The sequence below is a fragment of the Manacus candei genome, unplaced genomic scaffold (assembly GCF_025592945.1).
Source record: "Manacus candei isolate 608988 ecotype Guabito, Panama unplaced genomic scaffold, ASM2559294v1 h1tg000018l, whole genome shotgun sequence".
NCBI lineage: Eukaryota > Metazoa > Chordata > Aves > Passeriformes > Pipridae > Manacus > Manacus candei.
This window is the reverse complement of record NW_026138066.1, coordinates 21,289,989-21,312,879: the sequence shown is the minus strand read 5'-3', so window position 1 is coordinate 21,312,879 and position 22,891 is coordinate 21,289,989. Positions and strand designations below refer to the sequence as shown.

The 22,891-nt window shown below is 37.0% G+C and overlaps 1 protein-coding gene across 2 annotated transcripts in view; it reads right to left on the bottom strand.

The window, feature by feature from the left end:
* The window catches only part of PLCZ1 (phospholipase C zeta 1), a 47,066-nt gene extending 33,345 nt beyond the window's left edge, over positions 1-13,721 (bottom strand). Inside the window, exons 1-4 of one of the 2 annotated variants that reach the window (XM_051784467.1) lie at positions 13,575-13,721; positions 12,887-13,010; positions 8,866-9,100; positions 1,057-1,258 (exon numbers count right to left, since the gene is read on the bottom strand). In XM_051784467.1, the coding sequence (XP_051640427.1) occupies positions 1,057-1,258; positions 8,866-9,100; positions 12,887-13,010; positions 13,575-13,588 (575 nt within the window). In that variant the 5' untranslated portion in view covers positions 13,589-13,721. Of the gene's footprint in view, positions 1-1,056; positions 1,259-8,850; positions 9,101-12,886; positions 13,011-13,574 lie in introns of those variants that run through there. The other variant, XM_051784469.1, reaches the window with a different exon arrangement.
* Between the last annotated feature and the right edge of the window lie 9,170 nt (positions 13,722-22,891).

Genomic DNA, 22,891 nt, shown 5'->3' with positions numbered 1-22,891 from the left:
TAATTTTTAATATGCTAATGGCATCCCTTAAAGGTCTTAGATCTCTAATATTTGCCTTGGAACTAATTGAAACATTTCTTCCAGATTATTTCACTTAATTACCAACCTGTCTCTTACATGCTGCCCTTCACGTTTACCATATTTCAAAGATGCCTCTTGCTGATTTTAGTATTTTTTCCTCACACTAACAGTAGATAAAGATGAAGAGATGGGGGTTTATACCCTCTTTGTAATTACTTTCAGCAATGCAGTGTTAGCATCATATAATTTTAAATCCTGTGAGAAATTAACTAATGTTTCTGATTATTGCAAGTCATTATGGAATATTCAGAGAGCCACCAAAACAAAAAAAGTTGAGATAGGTGACAGTTTCAACTGCTTTCTCGTCACTAATGTAGTACAAATAATAGGAATGCTGGACACTTGTCTTCCAAGTTCTTAATACTTTCTACCTCCTCTGTGTTGCTGTTATTACACCATCCCTTTTCTTCTTCCCTTTCTTGGCAATAAGGCATCCTGGTCATCAGGTCATCATCATCTTGGAGTTATACACTGCAAAGTTTTTTCTCCCTCCTGGCTACCAGAGTGCCCACATTTTGTTGTTGTTGTAGTTTCTAAACTTGCAGCATGCACTGATCACAGATATCCTTGACATTCTCCAACACGCTGTGCCCTTACATGCTATATATTGATCAGATTAAAGTTCGCCTGAGAATTTTATATTTGTAACAGGGAGTTATTTATTTTTGCATGGCATGTTGAGATTAAAAACTGATTTAATCATATACTGTGTGCCATACTATAGATTTCATTTGCTGAAAGGTTGATTTTTTGAGATGTAAGTGAAAAAAATAGATTGTTTCCAGACTATGAACAGATGGTTTGGCAAGTATATTGAAAAGTCTATACACAAAATAAAATACCACTCTCACATTTTCAACTTGTATCTGTGATGGCTTTGTTCCTGATTGCCAAGTAGGATTATATGTGACCTAGTATTCATTTAAAAAAACACCCAAAGAATGTTTAAAATATTAAAAATCAGCATCTAAATACCTGGTATATCCCCACAAATGACTGGGTCCCATTAGCTGGTCAGCTATCAAGTAGGTGTTGTGGGAAGATGAAATAAAATAGTCACACAATGGCTGGTTCATGTCTTGGTAGATGGTCTTGTGCTGGCTTTTAAATATCGAACATTCGTCTGAGTTCATGTACCTTACAAATCCCTCAAATGACATCTGCTTTTTTTTCCTCACTGAAAAAAAAAAAAAAAAAAAAAAAAAAAGCAAAAGCAAAATATCTCTGATGTGAAGCTAAACTGACAGTTTATATACTTTCCATAATTTTGACAGTCAATTCTGAACACTGCTAAAGGGTACTCAGCACAACACTTTCCTGCAATTTTAAAATTCCTAACAAACATACAAATACAAACATCAGATAGGCACGATTCTGGGGCTGAATTGCTGTGGTTCAAACTTTTGAGAGGAAATAAATGTGTTCTGACGTTTTTATTCTTCTATGGACACCAGTAAGAAGAGTTTACGGTAGTCCTTGCTCTTTATTTTTGGAAGGTAATGTGCACTAAGATAACATTTTTTTCTCTTTTTAAAAAAACAGAGATTGTTCTCCAAAACATCAGTCAGAAGCTGTCAATATAATCTTGCAGAAGCTATGATTCCCAGCACCAAATGTCCTTCTTAATGGTGGAAAATCCCAAATAAATATTGATTAAACAATGCTTGGAAATATTTGAAATAAAAATAGCATTGTAACAAAAGAAACGACTGCCCAGACAGATGAATTGCAAATCAAGGTTATTACATTACTGCATTTATAACAAAATGAGCTAATTGCCTCCATAACAGTGATAGTCATCCCATTTGTTTTGGTTTTAAATGATTTAATGACAAGTAGAGCCATTACACTGCCAACTGCTGCTCCCAATGTCATGTTTTGAATGTAATCATTTTGCAAATGATATAATCTCAAAAGTCAGCTTTGCTTCAAAACATAGTTTGAATTAGTGAGGGATTTTGCCCAGTTCTGACTGTAAAATAACCATTTTGTCATCATGGTAGGCTAGTGATATATAAGCATATATCACTATATATATATCACTTGCAAGATATATAAGCAAGATTACTTTATGTTAACAATAACTTACAGATGCATGTATACAAACTTGGGGGGAAGTTGGGAATGGAAAAAAAATAAAGGAAAAAAACCTGCACAAAAATTCCTTTTCTGACCTCTTAATTCCTAATGCAGCTATAAGAATCAGCATTTATGAGCTAGAATTGCAATTATCGATCTTCAGTATGTGTACAGACTGAAAGCTTTACACCTGAATGAGAATTTATAGAAAATAATTATTTCTAAATTACACAGGTTTTCGAACAAGAAAACCTGGAACATTTTGAAATTATAAATAGAAATAGAAAATAAGGATGAAAGCCACTCAGACATCATACATATATTCATCTTTCTTCTAACCCAAACAAATGTTATTTCTACTGAAGTCTGTTTGAAGCTATTCTTACAGACATTCATTGATGAATAATCCCCAGACAACCCAGTAAAACCACTTCAACACCGGAGTAACCTTATTGTTAGAAAGTTTTACATAACTTGGAAACAGAAGTTTACCCTGAAACTTCCTTGCTATCCAAAATATTTATTCTGTTTGATACTATTGCTCTCCTCTTTTTTCACACTTCACCTGTTTGACAGACCAAGTCTACTACTGCACTTCCCCTCATTCCAATACCTTCCAGAAGAAACAAATCCAATTCAGGGCATCTTGCTGTTTAGGTCAGGTTTTCTTAGACTTCTGAGAATTTTCATTTTTCTTCTATCCACTAGTGCTGCTGCTCTCTCATAGAATAAAACTGGATACTATTTCTTCATGAGATGTCCTGACAAACTGCTACTCATCCTTACCATCTTAGAGATCATTGCATATTTGTTATTTGTTCCAGGTTTTTTTCTGGTAACTGACTGTGCCTATTTCCTTGGATGTTACCTTTCTAAAATAAATATTATATTTGATCTTTCCCAGTCTTTCAATTCATCATCCATTTTCTCATATCTTCAAAGGTAACCCATATTAGTCAAGCTTGTTACAGTCAATTTTCTAAGAACTTGGCTTTGTCAACCTTTCTTCACCTATCTGAAGAAGTCATTTAAGCATGTCCTACCCTGATTTATCCCTATTTTTGACTGAGATTTTAATCTGGTCCCATTAATAATATTAGGCCACTAGATCGTACCTAGGTAGTGCATCAGGAATTTCTTTGGTCTTCTTTTAACTAATATATTTGCAGAATTACATGGTTACCCTGATGACTCTTGATAATTCTGTCTTATTTGGTATCCTGACTTTGATTTATCCACATGCACACATTGTATTATTCAATGCTTGTAGCAACTGGTTTAACTTTCTACTTTCTGGGTCTTTAAAAAGCAGTTTGAATTTTTTTTACATGTTGCTCAAAACAGAATACATTCATTCTGGATGCTTAGCATATAATGAACTGCATGAGTCGTAGACAATTCCTTTGAAGTGAAGGCTTTTCATCAATGATATCTAGTTTTTATTTATTTTTCATGCTCTATATATTTATCTCTGTAACTAAAAATAAAGCTGGTAACTTTGGGGGGGGGAGTGGTTATTTATTAACAATTCTTACTTTTGTTTACTAACAATTCTTACTTTTTATTCCCCTGCATTTATCTTTTAAATAAGTGAAAAATACTGACTTTCCAAAGTTTTGCTTATTTTCTGAATTATTTATGATGCTTTCCTGGCTGTTCTTGCCATTAACAAAAGTTAACTATAAAATTCTCCAGAAGAGAAATTACATGTTAATAAATAAACTCATGACCATAATCCTCCCAAAATAAAAACATATTATTACTTTGTTAGTCCATATTTAAGATCTTGGACTTCAGTAAAACATTCTGCTCGTGTTTCTAATCAAAGGAATACAGATCTTTGTGTTTTTACACAGCTTGTTACAGGCCCTTACATTAAACTGGCTTATATATAATTTTCTCAGGGATCTCTAGTTGCTGTCACTGAACTGCATGCAACTGAAGTCACCATCATGTTTCTGAGAACTACCAAAACTACAGAGTTGTAAACTGAGCTTTGCACTAAAAATTCATAGAATCCTAGAATCACCTGGTTTTGAAGGGACCTTAAAGATCATCTTGTTCTGCCCCCTCTGCCTTGGCCATGGACACCTTTCACTAGACCAGGTTGCTCAGAGTCCCATCCAGCCTGGCCTTGAACATTTCCAGGGACTGGACATCCATAACTTCTCTGGGCAGCCTGTCCCAGTGCCTCACCACCCTCACAGTAAAGAATTTCTTCCTGATATCTAATCTAAACCTACTCTTTTTCAGTTTGGAGCCATTCTTCTTTGTCCTGTCACTACACACCCCAATAAGAAGCCCTCTCCATCTTTCTTGTAGGCTCCCTCCAGGTACTGGAAGAGGGGCAGAATCCCCTTCCTCACCGTGCTGCCCACTCTGCTTTGGATGCAGCCCAGGACACTCCAGGCTTTCTGGGCTGTGAGTGCACATTGCTGGCTCACATCCAGCCTCTCATTCACCAGCACCCCCAAGTTCTTCTTGCCAGGGCTGCTCCTGATCTGTTCATCCCCCTGCCTGTACTGACAGTGGGGATTCTCCCCACCCAGGTACGGCACCTTGCGCTCGGTCTCGTTAAACCTCACCAGATTCCCATGGGCCCAGCTCAGTTCTAGCAGCATGGGCAGCTCTGGGAATTGAGATATGCAAAAGACCTTCACGTGTACATAAATGACATGCCATTTGATAAAATAAATTTTCAGAAATATGATGTTTGGTAGGTCATAGTTTTGAGAGTTTAAGATAATGGTACACTTAATTTTTTATTACTGCTACTGTTTGTTCACCCCTCTCGTACCAGGGGAGAAAACCTGTGTTTCTTCAGAGCTCTGTCCCATCTTTGTCTGATGAAGATACCAAAACTAGCTAGAAGTGGAAGGACCTGCTTGTTAAATTCTAAGGATTAGCACAGTCATACTATTTTCTGACCATTTACAGACATTTTCTCCTTTTACATTAGAGGAAGTGGGAATTCATCTCCATAACTATTCTGCAATGAAAAGATATATTCATCAGGACCTCACATTTCTTCCTGAGAGGAATATCAGCTTTATCTCCATCAGGATCCTTTAGCAGTAGTTAGTGTGTACACATATCCATTTGGTGTAGAAAGAAAAAGAGAAGGCAAGAAAATATACTTGTCATCTCTTTTTGTTTACAAAGTTCAATGCTTTTTTCTTGCCTTCCTATAGTCTGTGATATATATTATTAATAATAATCCTTTTTTTTCCAAATCTAATTTTAAAAAAAATGGTTTTCCCTATTCCTCCTGTTAAGGTAAACTCCAGCTCTGCCACATATACAAATACTGTCATATCAGAGAGGAATTATAGATATAACCTGAGTATTTGAAAGGCTTGGATTACATGATACATTATTTTTAGAGTTTATTACATTCTACTTTCTAATTTATCTTGGAGCTATTGTGAAAGTATTTTTCTTTCTTTATGGAAAGAAAAAAAGTGAAAACTTTCATTAGATATTTGCTGCCCTGAAGGGACTGAGGCCTGTGCAGGTCCATGCTGAAGCAGACAAAATAAATAAGTCACTACATGCTGACCACAGCCTCCTGCAACACCTTTTCCCCACTGAAGGGACTGAGTACAACCTGCAGCCATCAGAAGTGGGAGGAGAGGTGTCTAGTCTGAAGTGGAGACTAGGAAGTGGGGATGAGAAGAGCCTGAATGGAATTTGAGACTAGGAAATGGGGAGAAAGGTGTTTTCCATGTTTTGAAATGTATGTATGTGTTCTTTGTTTCCCAATAGTTAACTTGGTAATTAAATGTATATGTTATTTGGCCACCAGAGATATTGAAATGTGTACAAATAGGTGTGTAGTGGGAATTTTAAGGGTGAAGTCATGAGAAATGCAACCAGAGACAAGGGATGTTACTCTGCTATATTGGAAGAAGGAAGCTTTCAACAGTTGTTACAAGTCAGGCAGAAACATTATCAGTTGGAATTTCATACTATGAAATTTTACTACTTAACATCGGATTAAAAGTTTCATCCTCTAAGTGAACAATAAAGACAGAAATATTTCCATGACTAAGTTGTTCCTTTTCTACTCTGAGTTTATATTCTGGGGACTTTGTTTTCCACCTGACCCACACTTATAATTGGTGCACACTTGAATAAAGTATCTGAGCTGCAGTGGAGTTTTCTAAGGGCTTATATCTCATAATTGTCTTCTTCTGCTGAAAGCTTTTCCTGAGGCTGGATATTTACACACTCTTTCACACATCTGAATTCTTATGTCTCGTAAATCCAGAGACAGGCATTGTCTTAGTTGAGATTTTGTTGAAATTTGGTTTGCAATGGCCAATGGGATCAAATTTTCTCTCCTGCAAATGAATGCTCTCTATCTTGCTCTGTCTTTAACATACTCATGTACACACACACAAAAAAAACAAAAAACCAAACAAAAAAACCCCCAAAACAAACAACAACAAAAAAAACCCCAGCCCAACAAAGTTTAAAAGACTGCATATCCTAGAAATAAACTGAAAACATGGGTTTTTTGTTCACAAATACATTTTGGATTACTCAAACTCTTTATCTGACAGATGTTTATACTGTTATTTACAAAGTAAGCACGTTTTCAAGACAGGATTGTATTTTTGCCCTGTTTTCGTACTGCTTATCAGAAAAATAGAGAGACAAGAGCAGAGTCTTTGAATGGCACTACACTGTAAATAATAGTGGGATGCACCTTCTTATTCTCAATGTGTTTCTAATCCTATCCATGTAAATACTGAATAATAAGCAATAATTTTTTTAAAAAAATAGATACATACCAAGCTTTTTAAAAAGGTGCATTTAGTTGACATGTTTTCTTTAACCTCATTTAATGACTCAAGACTTCTATTCAAAATTAATAATAAAATGTAGAGATAATGGAATATTTGTGTGAAATAAAATTGACAATTGGATGTTAGTAAGACACAACAGTCAGGTGTGAATCACATATTCATTTTTTGTGATCAATTCCACAAAAATGGTTCTTTCTGCCAAAATGCAAGCTTTTAGCACATAAAAAAAAAATCTGTTAATTCAGCGTTTTCCCATTAGACATTTAAATTGTACAATAAAAAGGGATGAGTGATGTATTCCACACCATTCCTGAACAAGCTACAGTACCCTCAGAGAGTTAATACAGAGTTTTCTGGCTCAATAGCATTGGAAAGTCTATGTACTAAATGCTATAGATGCACTTATCAAAGCTGTATGTAAAGTCTAGTCACTGTTTTCATCTTAACCTTGACATGTGAGTGCTATCAAGTTTATCAGATAATGGTTATTACTATTAGCAGACCAGTCAATCGAGTGTCAAAATCTACCCTTTTCCCTTTCAGAGGACAAGGATGGCTGAGGAGTCCAACAGATCATCCTGATGAAGAGTATTCTATACCAAACTGAGAACAACAGTTACACAAAATGGTCTATCACAACACCACACGAATCATTGATCGTGTCAATCATAACTGGAACTTTCCAATAAATGTGTTTGAGTGGGAGTTTTAGTTCACTCAAAGGAGCATTGAACAATACAGTTATTATTCCGTTCAGCAAGATTATTTCCAATTACAAGGCAAACAAATTTTATCACAGATGAAGAAACAAACAAGAATTTGGCTCAGCATCTGAAATTTAAACCAGACATTAAATTAAACCTGCAGAAACTCCAGTTGATATTTACAAATGTGTTTTCTAATGGACTAAAGATTTTTTCATTGTTTAAGTGTGTTATAGCTTTTAGTTTTCCCATCAAAACAGATAATACAAAAAAAGGAACCTTTTAAACTGGTAACTTATGCAACTACTTAGCAAACATAGTAGTCCTCAGAAAGAGCAGAATATATTCAATAAAATACAGTCTAATTTGAAAGGCAACCTTGGAGAGTAAAGGCATAAGGAATCACATGTTGTGTAGCTGCTACTGGACAGTAAGTGCCTCTTCAAGAAACTTTTTGACAGAGTGATTCATTTTCTTCTTCCACCACAGGATCAGCATAGATATTTCAGGATTATTATCCCAAAAGGAACACTTCTCCTTGGGTTTATTTTTTCTAACCAGTTATCAAATCCACCCATTTTCAAAGACCGGGAACCAAGGAAACTGAAAAATTAAACATCTGAGATTCATATTCCACTGAACAAAGTAACAGCTTGCAATAAAATGCATTTAGGTCCTTTTCATAGCTTAGTTGCAAATTTTGCCTCAAGTTATGTTCAGTGAAACTCAGCAGAAATATTACACTACAACTTGAGGCAGCTTTCAATAGCTGAAGAATACATGTTACAGCTTTATAAACCTCTCCTCATCTCAGAATTCTCATGATTCAGAAAGGATGATCATGAAGATCACACATAGGGCTTATTCTGCAAGCAAGTCAAGGGGACAAGTCTTGTCTGTGGCCCTACATTGTCAGTGAACGACTCAAGGGAGAGAAGACAGTACAATGAGCAGAGAAGAAACAAGGTAGATAAGAACCCTAAGAAAAACAAATTAAAAGTGTTTTGTTGTGACCATCGGTGAGCTGAAGGACAGAACACGTGGAAGGACAAGGGAAAAAGAGAAATGAATGACAGAAAAAAAGAAGAGAGCAGAGAAAGGATAGCACCATGAAAACAAAAGAAAACACAGAAAAAAATAATAAATACACAAAAAGGGATTGCTTTTAAAAATACTTAAGCCATGCATACCTTCATCAATGGGTTCATACTTTGAAATAAGTTCAAAGGCAGTTGTTTCAGTGGCTTCAGTGTAAAACTGTTCTTTCACAAGAAATTTAATGAGCTGGCTGTCAGGGAGAATTTTGCCGTCTGGCGAGTAAGCCCGGAATAGTTCCTGAAATTCAGATCTGTGTACAATAGCTCGATAAATTGCCTTGAAGTCTTCCATGCTAATTATATGTCCTGAGTGTTTGTCAACTGTTTTCTGGAAAAAAAAAAAAAGCAACCAAAAAATCCACCACAAACCCCAATCAATACAAATATATGCTGCAACACAAAGAGACACACAAACCACTTTATTCTAACTGATCATAAGAGCAAGAACCAAAGAAGAATCCTCAGGCAACAGTGTGTTATCAGATCAGATTCTTTAACTTTTAGATTTGATTTTGTGTGGTAAAATATTTTATACAGATTAAAATGGACCATATGACATAATTAGCATCTAAATAATTACAATAAATTTATATTTAATGTGTATGCAATATTAAAACACATTATGCAAAGTCTCTAAAATGATGCAAATTAAAATAAATTTGCAGCATAAAAGTTATCAAGTAGAAAATATATCTAATATAATATTTCTCCAACAGCAATTTAGACCATATTGTAAATACTGTCCATTAAATTTCCATACAAAACACAGCAACCAGTAATTTAAAAATGAAATAAGGATGACCAAATTATCATGAGATCCAAGTCTTTCAATACATCAGATAAGAAACACTATTAAAGTTTGAAGACAAGGTATTTTATAATAACCTATGACATCATGTTCTATTCTTAACAAACCAGACTGGTTAAGTTAGATTAATTATTCACACTTTCAGAATTCTTAAACTGTAAGCTTGTTTTTATACAGCTTACAAAATGTTAGTATAGTAATTAATTTCAATGTTCCAGTATAAAAGCCACTACAAAGTTTAAAAGGGTAAAAGAATTTGAGTAGAATACTTTTTTACCGTTTCTGCTTTGAACACTTTTCTCAGATTTAATGATTCTATATTTCCTTTAAAATTTTCTACTCAAGTAATTGTGCATACAAAATATAAATCTTTCTAATGTTTTAGCTTGCATTATTGTTAAAAGTTGCCAAATTAAGAGAAATTTGATGACAAAAATGCTCACAAAAGTCACAAATAAATGGCAATTAATTGCCTCAATGATTATCACCGAAAGGTGATCAAAATTCTTAATAGTTGGTTCCTCAAACTGAGACTACCAAAGAGCCTAAATTTCACCATCTAAAACATGGCACTTACTTCCCCAAAAGTGTCCATAAACAGGAAATTACTTACTTGAGCTCTGGCTTTGATCAAGACTTTAATGAAGACTTTTGATTATTGCTAAGTTAGATTAGTTTTGAAGTTATACCTTAAAACCTAAAAGTTTAATGATACATTACCACCTTCTTACAACGTAGTTCCTACTGTACTTCTGAATAAATACAACAGTAGGGTCAGAACATATTAGATAATGGAAACAAGTACTAAAGTAAATTTCATGAGGAGTTCTAGTGAAAAATCTTACATATCAGTACTTCAGTATTTGTTTTGAGTTTGTGAAAGAGAATAATAATGATCATTTTTAACAGAAAATATTTCAATACAAAGGCTAATTACACACATTTCACTATCACTGAGAAATTCCCCAAGGTTGATACCTTCAACCTGATTTTTAACATCTTTAAGAAAGCTGCAAATTTGCTCATTACTGTTAAAGAGGAAAAGAAAATACCAACTTATTTTGGAAATAAATAGTCTACTAGGACTTGGGAGATGTTCACTTGGGCACTGACATGGAGAGAAGCTGGGCAAAAAAATTAAAACTTCTATCTCACTTGCCTCTTCATGAAATACAGGCAACAATGCTCCACAGGAGAGTTCTTCAAATTAAAAGTTATAAAAATCATGTTGCTATAAAAAGATAGTTATAAATTTCTTCTTGGGGGATTTTTATTATTCTTCTTTTTATTAACGCACATCAAATGTTTGCTATTCAGAAAAAGTATCTAGACAAAGAGTCTTGAGAGGGATTATATGCAACTGTATTATTCCTTAAAAATCTTAATGTTCATAATTCTGATATTGTTCAAAGGAGCGTTACATTAAAATAAACTAAAGAGAAGAGACAAGAAAAAAAGCGCAGATTTTTCTTTACAAACTATGTTTTCTATAAAATGTATTTTTTATGTATAACCATTTGATTAACTGTTGATGTGTAGTTACTTACAACAATGTCAGCAAGATTCCCTTTCAGACTCCTTTGTATTTTTACATATTATTACACTGATGAAATATTTGGACCCCCAAGCTACTGAATACACTAAAATCTCACTCAAATGGCAAAGAATACCTGTAAGTACAGCTACAAATATCTAGATCAGGCTACTGAGCATAATATGTTAAATACAGCTAGATCAGACTTTTTCTTTGCAGATCACTTCCTCTAATAATTACTCTCTTCTCTACCCACAACCTTCCACCTCTCTCAAATTTCTGTCAGAAAGCAAAGTAGATGGAAAACTGAGGAAACTGAGAAACACTTTTAAGTTCTCATGGTTGGCAATTCTCTCAGTGCAGTGCAAGTTCCAAAACCACAGGAAGCCTCTTTAGCAAGCGTTGAGCTCATGCTGCCGGTTTTACCTTGGCTTGACAAGGCAGAGAACAATGAGAGAGGAACACAACAGAGTGAGGAAATCACAATGCCTTCCCTCTGCCTGTCTGCCTGTCAGCATGACGTGACCTGAAAGTTTCTGACTCACCATAGTTAATTCTCCTCTGCCAAACTGGGACAGAGTCAACCAGTTGGTTACAAAATTCTCAAAAGAATCACACACACACACACACACACACACACACATATATATATATATAGCCACTTGGTTTCATTCCCTTAGAAATGTTTTACCAGACAACTGTTTTGGGGGGAAAAATGAGGTAAAAAGAAAAATCATAGAGCTTTTGAGTCAGTTCTAGAAAGGACCAGAAGAACATGTAAACCCAGGATGTCCTAAGGCCCCCTCAAATTTGCACTATTTGCTCACTGGGACAATACCCACCTGCTGATAGTTTTCTTCCCTACACCAAATTAACCCATCAGTAAGTCCAATTCCTAGCTGTACCATGTAACCTTATAGAAATCTCTTAAACACTTCCATAACTCTAGGCCAAATACTTTCCCTGGGGGTTAGAGTACAATTCCTATCCATTCAGGCACACCTCCTAAATCCTAGAGAAGAGGTATAGTGAAGAATGAATGACAGTGTGCTTCATCTATGTTGTTCTGAAGCCCAAGCAGCTCAGATAAGTCCATGTTGTCCTGCTGGCAAAAGGATTTTTAGGAAGTTGCTCTAATGGCTCTGTCTAGGATCAGACAGGGCCATCTGGGTTCCTTAGCTTGATCACAGAAGCTGGATTAGATGAAACTAGAATATTTTAAATTTTCCCAAATGCAGACATGCTACAAAAAAACTGGGAATCAAAACTTATGTATTTTCCACCTTATACTATTTTGTTGTGGCAAAGAGAAGGCGTCATGTGAGTGTTGGTCTTTTCTCCAACTTAATAGGACAGCAGGGAATGGCCTCAGGGTGTGCCAGATTAGATATTAGGAAAAATTTCTTCACCAAAAGGCTTGTCAAGCATTGGAACAGGCTGTCCAGGGAAATGTCTGAGTCATCATTCCTTGAAGGTATTTAAAAGACATGTACATGTGGTGTTTAGGGACATGGTTTAGCAGTGGATTTTGCAGTGCTGGAATGGTTGGACTCAGTGATCTTAAAAGTATTTTTCCAACTTAAATGATTTGGATTCTAATGCAAGCCCTTGGTTATCTATTTTACACAGAAACAAAAATTATTTGCTGATTTTGCACACTTTACTAGCATGAAATACACTTCTCAAAAAAAAATTTAAAGTCAGCAAATGTAAGACACTTATGTAACTGAACTTCTAAACTTATTTAATTACTTAACCTACATATACCTTACCTTGAAAATATGTGTTACATGTGCCTCATCAAAAGGTATTTGCATTTTTTCAAGCAGCCTCATGCAGCCCTCTAAATCAATATTCCCAGTCTTGAAATCATTCTGAATGACAGACCAGAACCACGTAAGAGAAATGAGGTTAAGGAAACTTCTGGCCCACGACATTGCCTTTTAATGGGGGAAAGAAGGGGAGAAGTTCAGTTCTGTTAAACCTAAGAAGTTTGTGCTTTGCTTTTCTCATACTCTAGAACATCCTTGTCTTCTGGTCTCTGGGAATGCAGTGGGCTCTGAGGTGTGCAAGGAGAGACTTCTGCTCTGTTCCCAAAGACTCTGAGGGCAGTGACAAGAAGGGCCAAAGGCAGCGTGTGAGGGAAATCAGGGGGTGGCCAGGGTGAAGAAAGGGGTGCAGTGAGAGAAGGGAAATGTGGGGGAGGCTGAGGGGAGCGATGGGGAATGCCAAGAAAACTCAAGGAGTGAGTGTGCCCAGCACTGCGCCCACCCAACCACCATCAAACTGGCCCTGGCTGACCAGACTGGCTGCCCCCCTCCATCCCTGACACCCATCTGGGGGACCCATGTGTGCCCAGGCTGGACCCAGGCCTGGGGGGAAGAGGCATGTGGGGAGTGTCACAACAGCAGCTGTCACAGGACAGGGAGAGGAGGAGGAGGTAGAGCAGCCAAAGGATATCTGTTCTCATCCATGCTGGCTGTGCATCGCCCGCTCCAGTGCCTTCACTGCAGTGGCGTTGCCAGAACCTCGCTCCAGTTCACAGAGGGCTCCTCATCCCACAGTGCCCTCTCGGAACTGCACAGAATGTTTGCTCCCCCATCCCGCCGGGGTTGTCCCGGTGCCGCTCTGGTGATGTCACAAACCGTGGGCGCCCAGCACAGGCCCCTTCCAGCCCCTGCTGCTGCCCCCCCGCCACCATCTTGTGCCTTTTCCTTCGAGCCCAAAGCGACCCTCGTGGCCTGCCCTCACCCATCATCTCCCACTCCTTGGACAGCCCACAGCCCCAGAATGGGCACCAGGAAGGAACTGTTTCCTATATTCAGCCAACTGTGCCAGTGTCCTGCTGGAGAGTTGGGCCAGCTTGTCCAAGGTGTGCCTACTCTGGTCCGGGATGACAAGCTGGCGAGGCAGGAGGCTGCCACAGCAACATCCTCACCCTCGTCCAAATAAACGGGGACACCATGATACTGACCCACTGCAACAATTTAGGGGGAAACCCCTTTCTTTGGCCCTCAGGATGAACTCCCTTCTGAATCTGCCCACCTGGGCAGGGGAAGCAGCAGGTTCCAGGGCACAGTGTGATGGCAGACGTGGGGGAACATCCCAAGGGATGGAGGCCCATACGGGTTGCCACGTCCCTACCGTATGCTCACAAACACCCTGGGCAAGAGGAGCTGTCTGTGCCCTGCTTTGAGACCCACCAGTATCAACCTTCAAACCACTGGAACAGCCTTTGGAAGTCAGGCTAGATTTTGCCCTGGCTCCACGTACCACTGATGTTACAGGGATCCTTTTCCTCCAGGCACGCTGCTTCGAAGTTGCCAGCCTCTATATAAATGCCAGCAAGCCTGAGATTGAGACTCTAAATGTGACAGACCAAAGGCAGTTTGCCACAGATTTTGTGAAACTTGTGAAAACTGAGGACACCAAGTTTCATATTGCCATTCTGGAAAACATTCAGGTTTTGTCAGAGGATATATGAGGGGGAAATCTGTCGAGGAAACTCCCTGTTAGTCACACTTTTAATGAACTGGAATAAACTATTGAATGATCAGCATCTGAACACCAGTGTCTCCAATGTCAAAGTGCTTCCATGGTGCTGAAATAAACCCTTTGATATGGCGTCCTAAATATATAAAAGAAGAAAAATACAAAATGGGGTTGTTTGTTTGATTTATTTCTGGATCACTCAGGAGAGTACAGAAATTTCCATCAGTCAACTACCACTTTAAAAATAATTCAGGTTCGTAGTGACTGGAAATAATTTGCTGTACTTTTTTTTTTCATTTACTTCATGTACTTTTCAACCGCTTTTAAAGATACTAGTAGTGGTCAAAATGTCAAAGGCAGGTGAGTCAGCAAGTAAACTCTTACTTTCCTCTGTAATTTTAACCAATATGACATTCACTTATGTAACTTCATACTAAATAAAGCACTGGTTATAAGGAAAGTTGGTAAGGTAGGTTGGCATTGTATCCAGATTTTTTCATTGGTACTGTGAAACGCTGTAAATTCAGCCTTCAGGCTTGGCTTGTACATACCTCTGCATGCTCAGGAGACATCCCTAACACAGGCTCATGAACAAAGGGAGAGCAGTACACAGGAGGAATAAATTTCTTATAGCTAGTGCAGAAGATATTTCAGGACTGATCAGGGCTGTGTGCTGAGTGCTGAGGCATTACAGAATAAAGCAGTGCTACTTCCCTTTTCCCAGTGTTCCTTATAAAGGTCAAAGGAATGTATGTGATTTTGGTTTACTTTCAAACCATGACAGTGATTATATCCTAACATTTATCACAAGTTATTTCAAATGCCTACTGCCTTTGCTGTTTTCTGTAAATATAACTTTTAATTATAGTTTTATCAGAAACAAAAGTTAATTTCAAGCAGTGATGTAAACACTAAAAAATATTGACATGAAAATTTAAACATTATTTTACAGATGCTAGATGTTTTTAATGTAAGCACAAGATTTTGCTGTTGTTCATCACTGATGATGGCAATTGCAATGTCACATGGGTTGAACATGCCCTCTCATCTGTGGCTTTATAGGTTCACTGATCAGACTGGTCATGATTGCTTTCACTGTCTTGATTTAAAAATGTAGAGAAAACATAATGCAAAAATGTTGTTTTCAAGTTTCTTTTTTGATAAAAAATGAAGATTTTACATTCGTACTGACACCTGATTTGGGGGGTTCCATTTTCTATACATCTGGAGTAATGAAAAGGTGTTTAATACAAAAACCATGTTTCTACATCATTCTATATTGTTGATGATTAAGTCATAGGCTCAATTTTTATTAATAAGCACACTAATTTACAAAGCCTTGCTGCAGAAGACTATGTTGCAGTGTTTTCAATATTTGAATGCAACTGAAATAAATGAAATAGTTCCTTTGATATATACTGACTAGAGCACATTTTTCATCTGGTCGCTCATCTTTATGGTCATTCAGGGCAATGGTTCTAATCCATGTGCAGGAAGATGCTCATTATGCAGGTTTCTTTCCTGCAAGCAGAAAGCAGGCTGCTGCCCTTCTAACAATGTCCCTTAACAACACCTTTTGCAGGTGTCCATTTGTTAGAGAATCTGCACCATGCACTTGAATAGGAAGAAGGTTGGAGCATGGAGAGCATTTTCTGTGCTCCTTTGGTTCTTCAGAGAAAGCTGCATTACCTGTGGGTCATTTCTCTTTTCACCCCACAGCTGCTACTGGGTTCCATCCAACACCAATCCAGCCCTTTAGTGCCCATGTTGCTGCTGGAGAGCATTCACTGACCAAGCAGCTGTCTTTACATGGAATTTGGCTGAGTATGTGATTATTCCTTTATTGAAAGTAAGAGGAATTTATTAAAAAGTGTTATACAAGCCAGGGATGCTTTAATGAAGATAGCCTGTTGTGAGTGTAGTTCACATCTGCAGTACAAAATAACAGACGAAATTTTGGACATAAATTTAAGTACTAACAGAAACAGGAACAAAGCACTAAAAATTCTGGATTGTGAAAAAGCACTTTATTCAAACACAAATATTGAACATGAACAAACAATAAGGAACAGTAGAGAACAATGAAAAAGACTGAGCAGTCAGATGACTTTCAAGGTTTATTCCACCAGACCTTACGAGATGCAAATATATGGTATTTTGCAATATACTGTTTGGCCTGTAGAACTCAATTCTCTCTTCTTTAAAATGCAGTTTCTCTATGGCAAAATTGTAGCAAAGAGTGCAATAATAAAAACATTTAATATTGTAGGATTACACAGTCTTCCTATCTTCCCCATCAGACTACCCTTATAAACTTTTCATTATCCTTCCATTTCCTTTCTCTATAGAAGAGGGAATCTGTGAAACCAGAATCTGCAACAGAAGCTGCTCAGAGGGATGGAATTTGGGCAGAGGAAATGTTCTCATCAGACTGAAAATGCTCACTCAGTTTTCGCAAGGCCTATGAAATTAATCTGGGAAAGGTAATTCCAATACAGGCTTTGCCATTTTTCCCTCTGCGTTCTCTGGGATGGGCTTGGCATTTTTTAATTGCTTTTGTAAAGAGGAAACTTGGGGAGGAGTAAACATTATGAGAAGAAAGTGAAGATGCACAACTTCATTGAACACTTGACTGAACTTTTACCTATACACCTTTGTGACTCTGCTTGTCTTTGAGATTTGGTTGTAACTTCTTACCTTTTTGTCCATACCAGGAGGTTTTTTTGTTACATAGGGAATACATAACATCTGTCATTATCTTTATTCCTAAAATAGCCCTCTTTTTCTCTCTACTGCTTTGAAAACAATTCACATTCTTATAGATCCTTGTGAATCCATCTCTTTTTGTTGTCATCAGCACCCTGTATTTTAAGAACAGAAATGAAGGATAGGCATGTGCAACAAAAACAGAAATTCAAGTTGTCCAGCTGTATCATGCAGTAGGTTCCCACTGCAGCCAGTACAGCATACCTGGAATTGGAGTTCTATCTACCTATTTACAATCATAACTATCTGCTGTTAAAGACTTGCTCTGTGCCAGCAAAAACACATTATCATCAGTTATCTTTCTGTAATATGCCCCCAATACTGCTTTTTTGTTCTTGTCTTTGGTGGTTACTGAGTGGCCCTGGTTCTTTGTCACAAGGAGAAGATCATCTACTCCATCAGTTCAGAACAGTTACACAATAAGATGCAATTTTCTTTCAAAACAAAATAGAACTTCTGTTGAAACTCCATTTACAGGCTTGCAAACTCATTGGAATCATCGAGTCAGTACAAATGTACCTGAGCCAAATTGGTTCAAATTTCTTTAATTCTGACAATACTTTTGAATCTATCATTAATTGTTGTTGCAAAGAAAATCATCATTTTTGCTATGCCAGTAACATTAGAGCTTGGCTTGGACTTCATCGTCAGCTTACAGCTGCATTAAAATTGGAAGATGCTTAAAATTAGTACTTGGACTGAATATTTAATGTCCACATTATAAAGTTTGCTTCATGTTTTGCTAGTACTACAGCAGGTGGAAAACCTATCAAAATGAGGACACTTAGCAAAACAAGTTTACTCATTTCATTTTCATTTTCATTCAAATATATGTGTGGAATTAAAAGCTAATTTCTTTTTAGTTTCAGAACAGATAACCAAATCTGTAATAGGCAAAAGAGACTCCAGTTATCTGTTGGCAGAAATCAAAGTCTATCAATACTCACAGTCTTTGGAAGAAATTCATGTTTTCCCCTTTACATTCTCCAAAACAGTACTAATTCTTTCTTTGCTTCATTCATGGAATGAAAAAGGCATTTTTTTGTAAAAAAACCCCAGCCTTACTTGTATGTTTTCCAGGCTGTAGTCTGTACTAAAATCTCCACTGTATTTCTTACTCCCTATTCCTTACCAAGTGATGGAAAAGAAAGGAAAACATGATTTTGAAACAGAGGAAATAAAGGTGAAGGAAATCCAAAGAACCTTCTGTCAAGTATATCTCTCTCACTGATCTCAAACAATCAATGCATTAATGCTCCAACTATAGTGAGACCACATTCAAGGATTATTTTCCCTTCTATGGTAAGAATGGTTTAAAATGTTCCAACAAATCTGAAAAAGCAGATTACATGCCAAGAGCAAAACAATTTTCAGATCTGTATGTCAGCATCCACAAATAGTGGATTTTATAGTTCTTTTTAATGAAAGCCTCAGAATTACAAAAAATGAATGTGAAATGGTTTCAAAAGTCATTATTTCAAAAAATAACTATTTTGAACTATACAAAGCATACTAACCTGGGATTTTCCAAGGTTACCAGAGGTGTTTGTTACAGAAAGGCTTAGGAATTGCCACCATACAAAACTGAGGGAATAAGATACATAATATTTAAAACTGATGACCCATATCATATTAGGTCATTTATGTAGCAGATTATCCTTGGATGGAACAAGCATAATCTAATCTACTAATCTAAAATAATCTACTACACGTCCTTAAATTCATACTCAGAAAATGTCCTGAGATTGTGGGATCCTAATAATCGGATCTGGTTGGACTTGGTGGGATTTTTTTTTATATTACAGTTCCTATAACACGTTTGGAAGAAAAGGAAGTGTGGGTCAGCTTTTTTTGTAGATGTAGGTATAGGTCTTTTAGTCCTGAATCTTTATACATAACTAAAGGTCACCAGAACTGCATATGGTCTGGATGTCTCTCCTCAGGGGAATGGAAGCCCAGTGTCTAGAATGGCATTAGAGGAGAACTAGCAACCTGGAACAGGAGGGATCAGGGAAAGGGTGTAAGTGGGGAGATGTTGAAGAAAAATGTAAAAAGGCAAATTCACAATTGGAGAAAGGAAGAAAAAAGAGACAAGCATTATAATTCCACTGTTCTGGGACTCGAGGAGACAGTTCCAGAAGAGTGGAACTGAAATCTCAGCTCCCTTGCTGTCTTTCCTTCCTTTTCTTTGGGGCAAGTCACATTGACTCAGAGATCTCAAATCAGTACTCCAGTATATGCAATCTTCAGCCTCTCTGTATCCAGGAAAGCCAACCACTCTCCCTGATCCCCCAGGTATTCTATCAGAGTGCATTAAAATGATAAATAAATAATACAATAATCGGTTCTTAATAACTGAGGTAGGGAACAATTTAATTATATGTGACACATACGCAAAGTAGCCATGGTCCCAAATAAAACTCTCTTATTATTATTAACTATAAGTTAATGCAAGTTTGTTTCACAAAGTTAAAAAGCATTAAGAAACAGGAAATTTTCTATCCTGACTGAAATTTAGAATTACAAAGCTACATCCTCAAGCACTCTGCTGTGTTCTTATGTATGACAGGGTTTTTTACCAGCAAAGCTTCATGATCTACCTACACAGATCACAGAGCAGTGCACCAGCCCTTGGCAAGCCTACAGCTACTTAGGAGTGCTCATCTTCACTGGCAGAAAGCTCATGTTCCAGATAGGAACAGCCCTCAAGGGCAGACTGGTGGTAAAGCAAGGGATCAAAAGGCTTTATTTATTCACTTATTCATTGTTTTTCCTTAAACACATATTGTTTATTCTTAAACACAAGAAGTTTAGAGGCCTAAGGGAGACAAGAAGACATCGAGTACTGTGCTGCTCACATAATTTCAGTGTTACCTGATTTCTGAGACACAGACCAAGGAGTTAGACTTTAACCCAAATGCATGGTGCAGGCCATACTAAGTCCTATACACTCAAATAAGATGAAGAAACATGTTTGTGTCCATAGTCATGCATGTTCATGACTGGAGACTCTCACAGAGGCCCATTCTGGCATTAGTCCTCCAGTCATTCTGCCTGGACACATGGTGGAGTGCTCGTTTCATACAGCTCTTTTTTTGCCACACACTCACATTTCTTTCCCTTGGAAGTTAATGTGTATTTTTGGGGTTCTGTGATGACAGGAGGTTGAGACAGGACTGGGGAATGTATCCCACTGTGGAGATTCAATGGCTGAAAGAGTTTGAGTTCCTCTATAGGGTAAGAAAAATACATACTCACCCTACAAGCCTCCTAGAGAGTGGTTTCAGCGGAGAAAAAAAAGTTGCTTTGGTTTCAGATAGAACCATTTTCTTTCTGGAATGAGATAATTAAAAGGAAGGTGAAGATGAACAGATTATTAGTGGGTGGGTTTTTTTATTTGGTAGAGTTTGGAGTTTTTTAGCCTGCATTGAAGTTACTATTAAGAGAATGACCTTTGAGAAGCTCACCACTCAGAGGTCAGGCTCACAGAGAAGTAGAAAGTCCTCTGTATGCCTTTAACAGCTGTGTTGTCCTGTGTGTAGCACGAAATAATTAGGACTCCATTGATCTTGAAGCAAGTTATATAGATGACTTACCTTTAAAACCAGGTACATTCCAAGTTATAAAGGTTCCTTATGCTGTCTTTCTTGCTTTATAGCACTCAACAGATGAGAAAAAGCACTTTTTGTTTTTAATGTGAGTTCATTAGTAAATATTTTTTACAAATCCCTGAGATTGTTTTTCAGAAAAAAAATTTTTGCCAGTTCACTGAAGATATTATTAATTTTACTTAAGAACTTTATTTCACACAAGACTTCCCATTTGCAACTTTTAATTATATCATCATTAGAGACAGATATGAGAAGCACAGCTTATTTCAAGTATTTATTATTCATTCTTGTATTGTTAATGAATCAATACCTGAAGTGCATCTGCAGTAGAAAGTCACCTTCTTGTTCATCAGCTTTGCATGCCCATAAAAGAAATGTGATTTCTTCAGGTATGGTATTACATAGAATTCAGTACCATTGCTTTCCATATATAACATCTACATGCAAATTTATTCTGTTGTTCTTTCTTAAATAATTAACATTATCTGCTAATATATTCTTGCTCAGACCAGTTCCTCTAGTAATTAACATTGAGTGTGCAGTGTGTATTCACTGAGCTTCTATAGTTCATTCTTTCTCTTTCCATCAAAAGGTCATTTTAAAGGCACATCGACAACACGCTTTCTATGATCTGTAAGTCCTGCAAGAACCAAGCTGTTATTTCAGCCTCTGGGCTGTAGTTCTCTATGCCTAAATCCATTACAAAATATGGATTTATCTGAAGCCAATGAAAAGCGTAATTAACATTTTGGTATTTGGTGTGCAATCATTTATTTTCCATTATCAAAGTTACATAGGCTGCCAAATGCGTGATGCAGATTATGGGGCAAACTGTGCTTAAAATCCAGGTTTTTCAAAACAACCTGTTATTTCCTGTGAAGTATTCATGGGGAGACAGAGAAGATTAAAATGCATAGGTTCTATTTTGCCTTCAGCTGTTTTCTGGCTCCTCTGTTTAAGTCCCAGTTCGACAAAGTACTTAATTGTTTGATTAATTACAATCATTTGACTATTTCCACTGGGAGGAATAGTATGATATAGGTACCATGATGTTACAGTTAGTTAAACTGGATCATACAAAATGAAGGACCTGACAAAGAAGGTACAGAGAACAGGAGAAATGTTCCCTTCTTTTGACTGTGAAGTTTAGACCCACTTGGAGAAAGTTCCTACAGACCGAGTTCCAGTGCTCCAATATATTTTATAAATTAATTTATATTATCCTGCTGCATTTTTTGTCCTAATCTATGAAACATGTTAATCATAAAATAATTAATTTTAAATTAATACCTCTAAATCCAGAAATGGACTTAAAAGTCTAGAAGCTTCAGTAAACTAAATGCTAAGCACCTATTCATGCTCTAGTCATAAATAAGTCAAGTGAAGCACCTATCCCATGGATATTTAGACTGTGAGTTGTAGAGAGTATGCTCACTCTGGGAGTGTTCAGTGTCTTCTTCATTTAAGGAAGTTCAACTCTGTGTCTCATTTTTCCAGTGGAGTTCCCTTGCAGCTTCGTTATGAACTGGCACTCACACACACCTGTAGAAAATGTGTTATTGTGTGCTACAGAATGCACAGTCTGTGGGCATAAAAAGAGAAAGATTAGCATAATTCATGACTTAGCTGGAAGGTAGCTGGATCCAGCAGAGCAAAATTCTTTTTAGTGACAACTGACTACTGTTTATTGGGAAAGTAAAAACATGAAACACTCTGATCTGCTGAGATTCTGCAAGAGTGGGGGTTGCTTACGGGTTTCCAGATAACAGGAGGGAGGAAAAAAATTAAGTGCAGAATGAAGGTGGAAAAAAACTTGGATTTTTGCCTGCCATTAGCATCCTTATTTCAGAATTTTACATTGTTTCCAGTATTTTTAAAAAAAAAAAAAAAAAAAAAAAAAAGCAACAA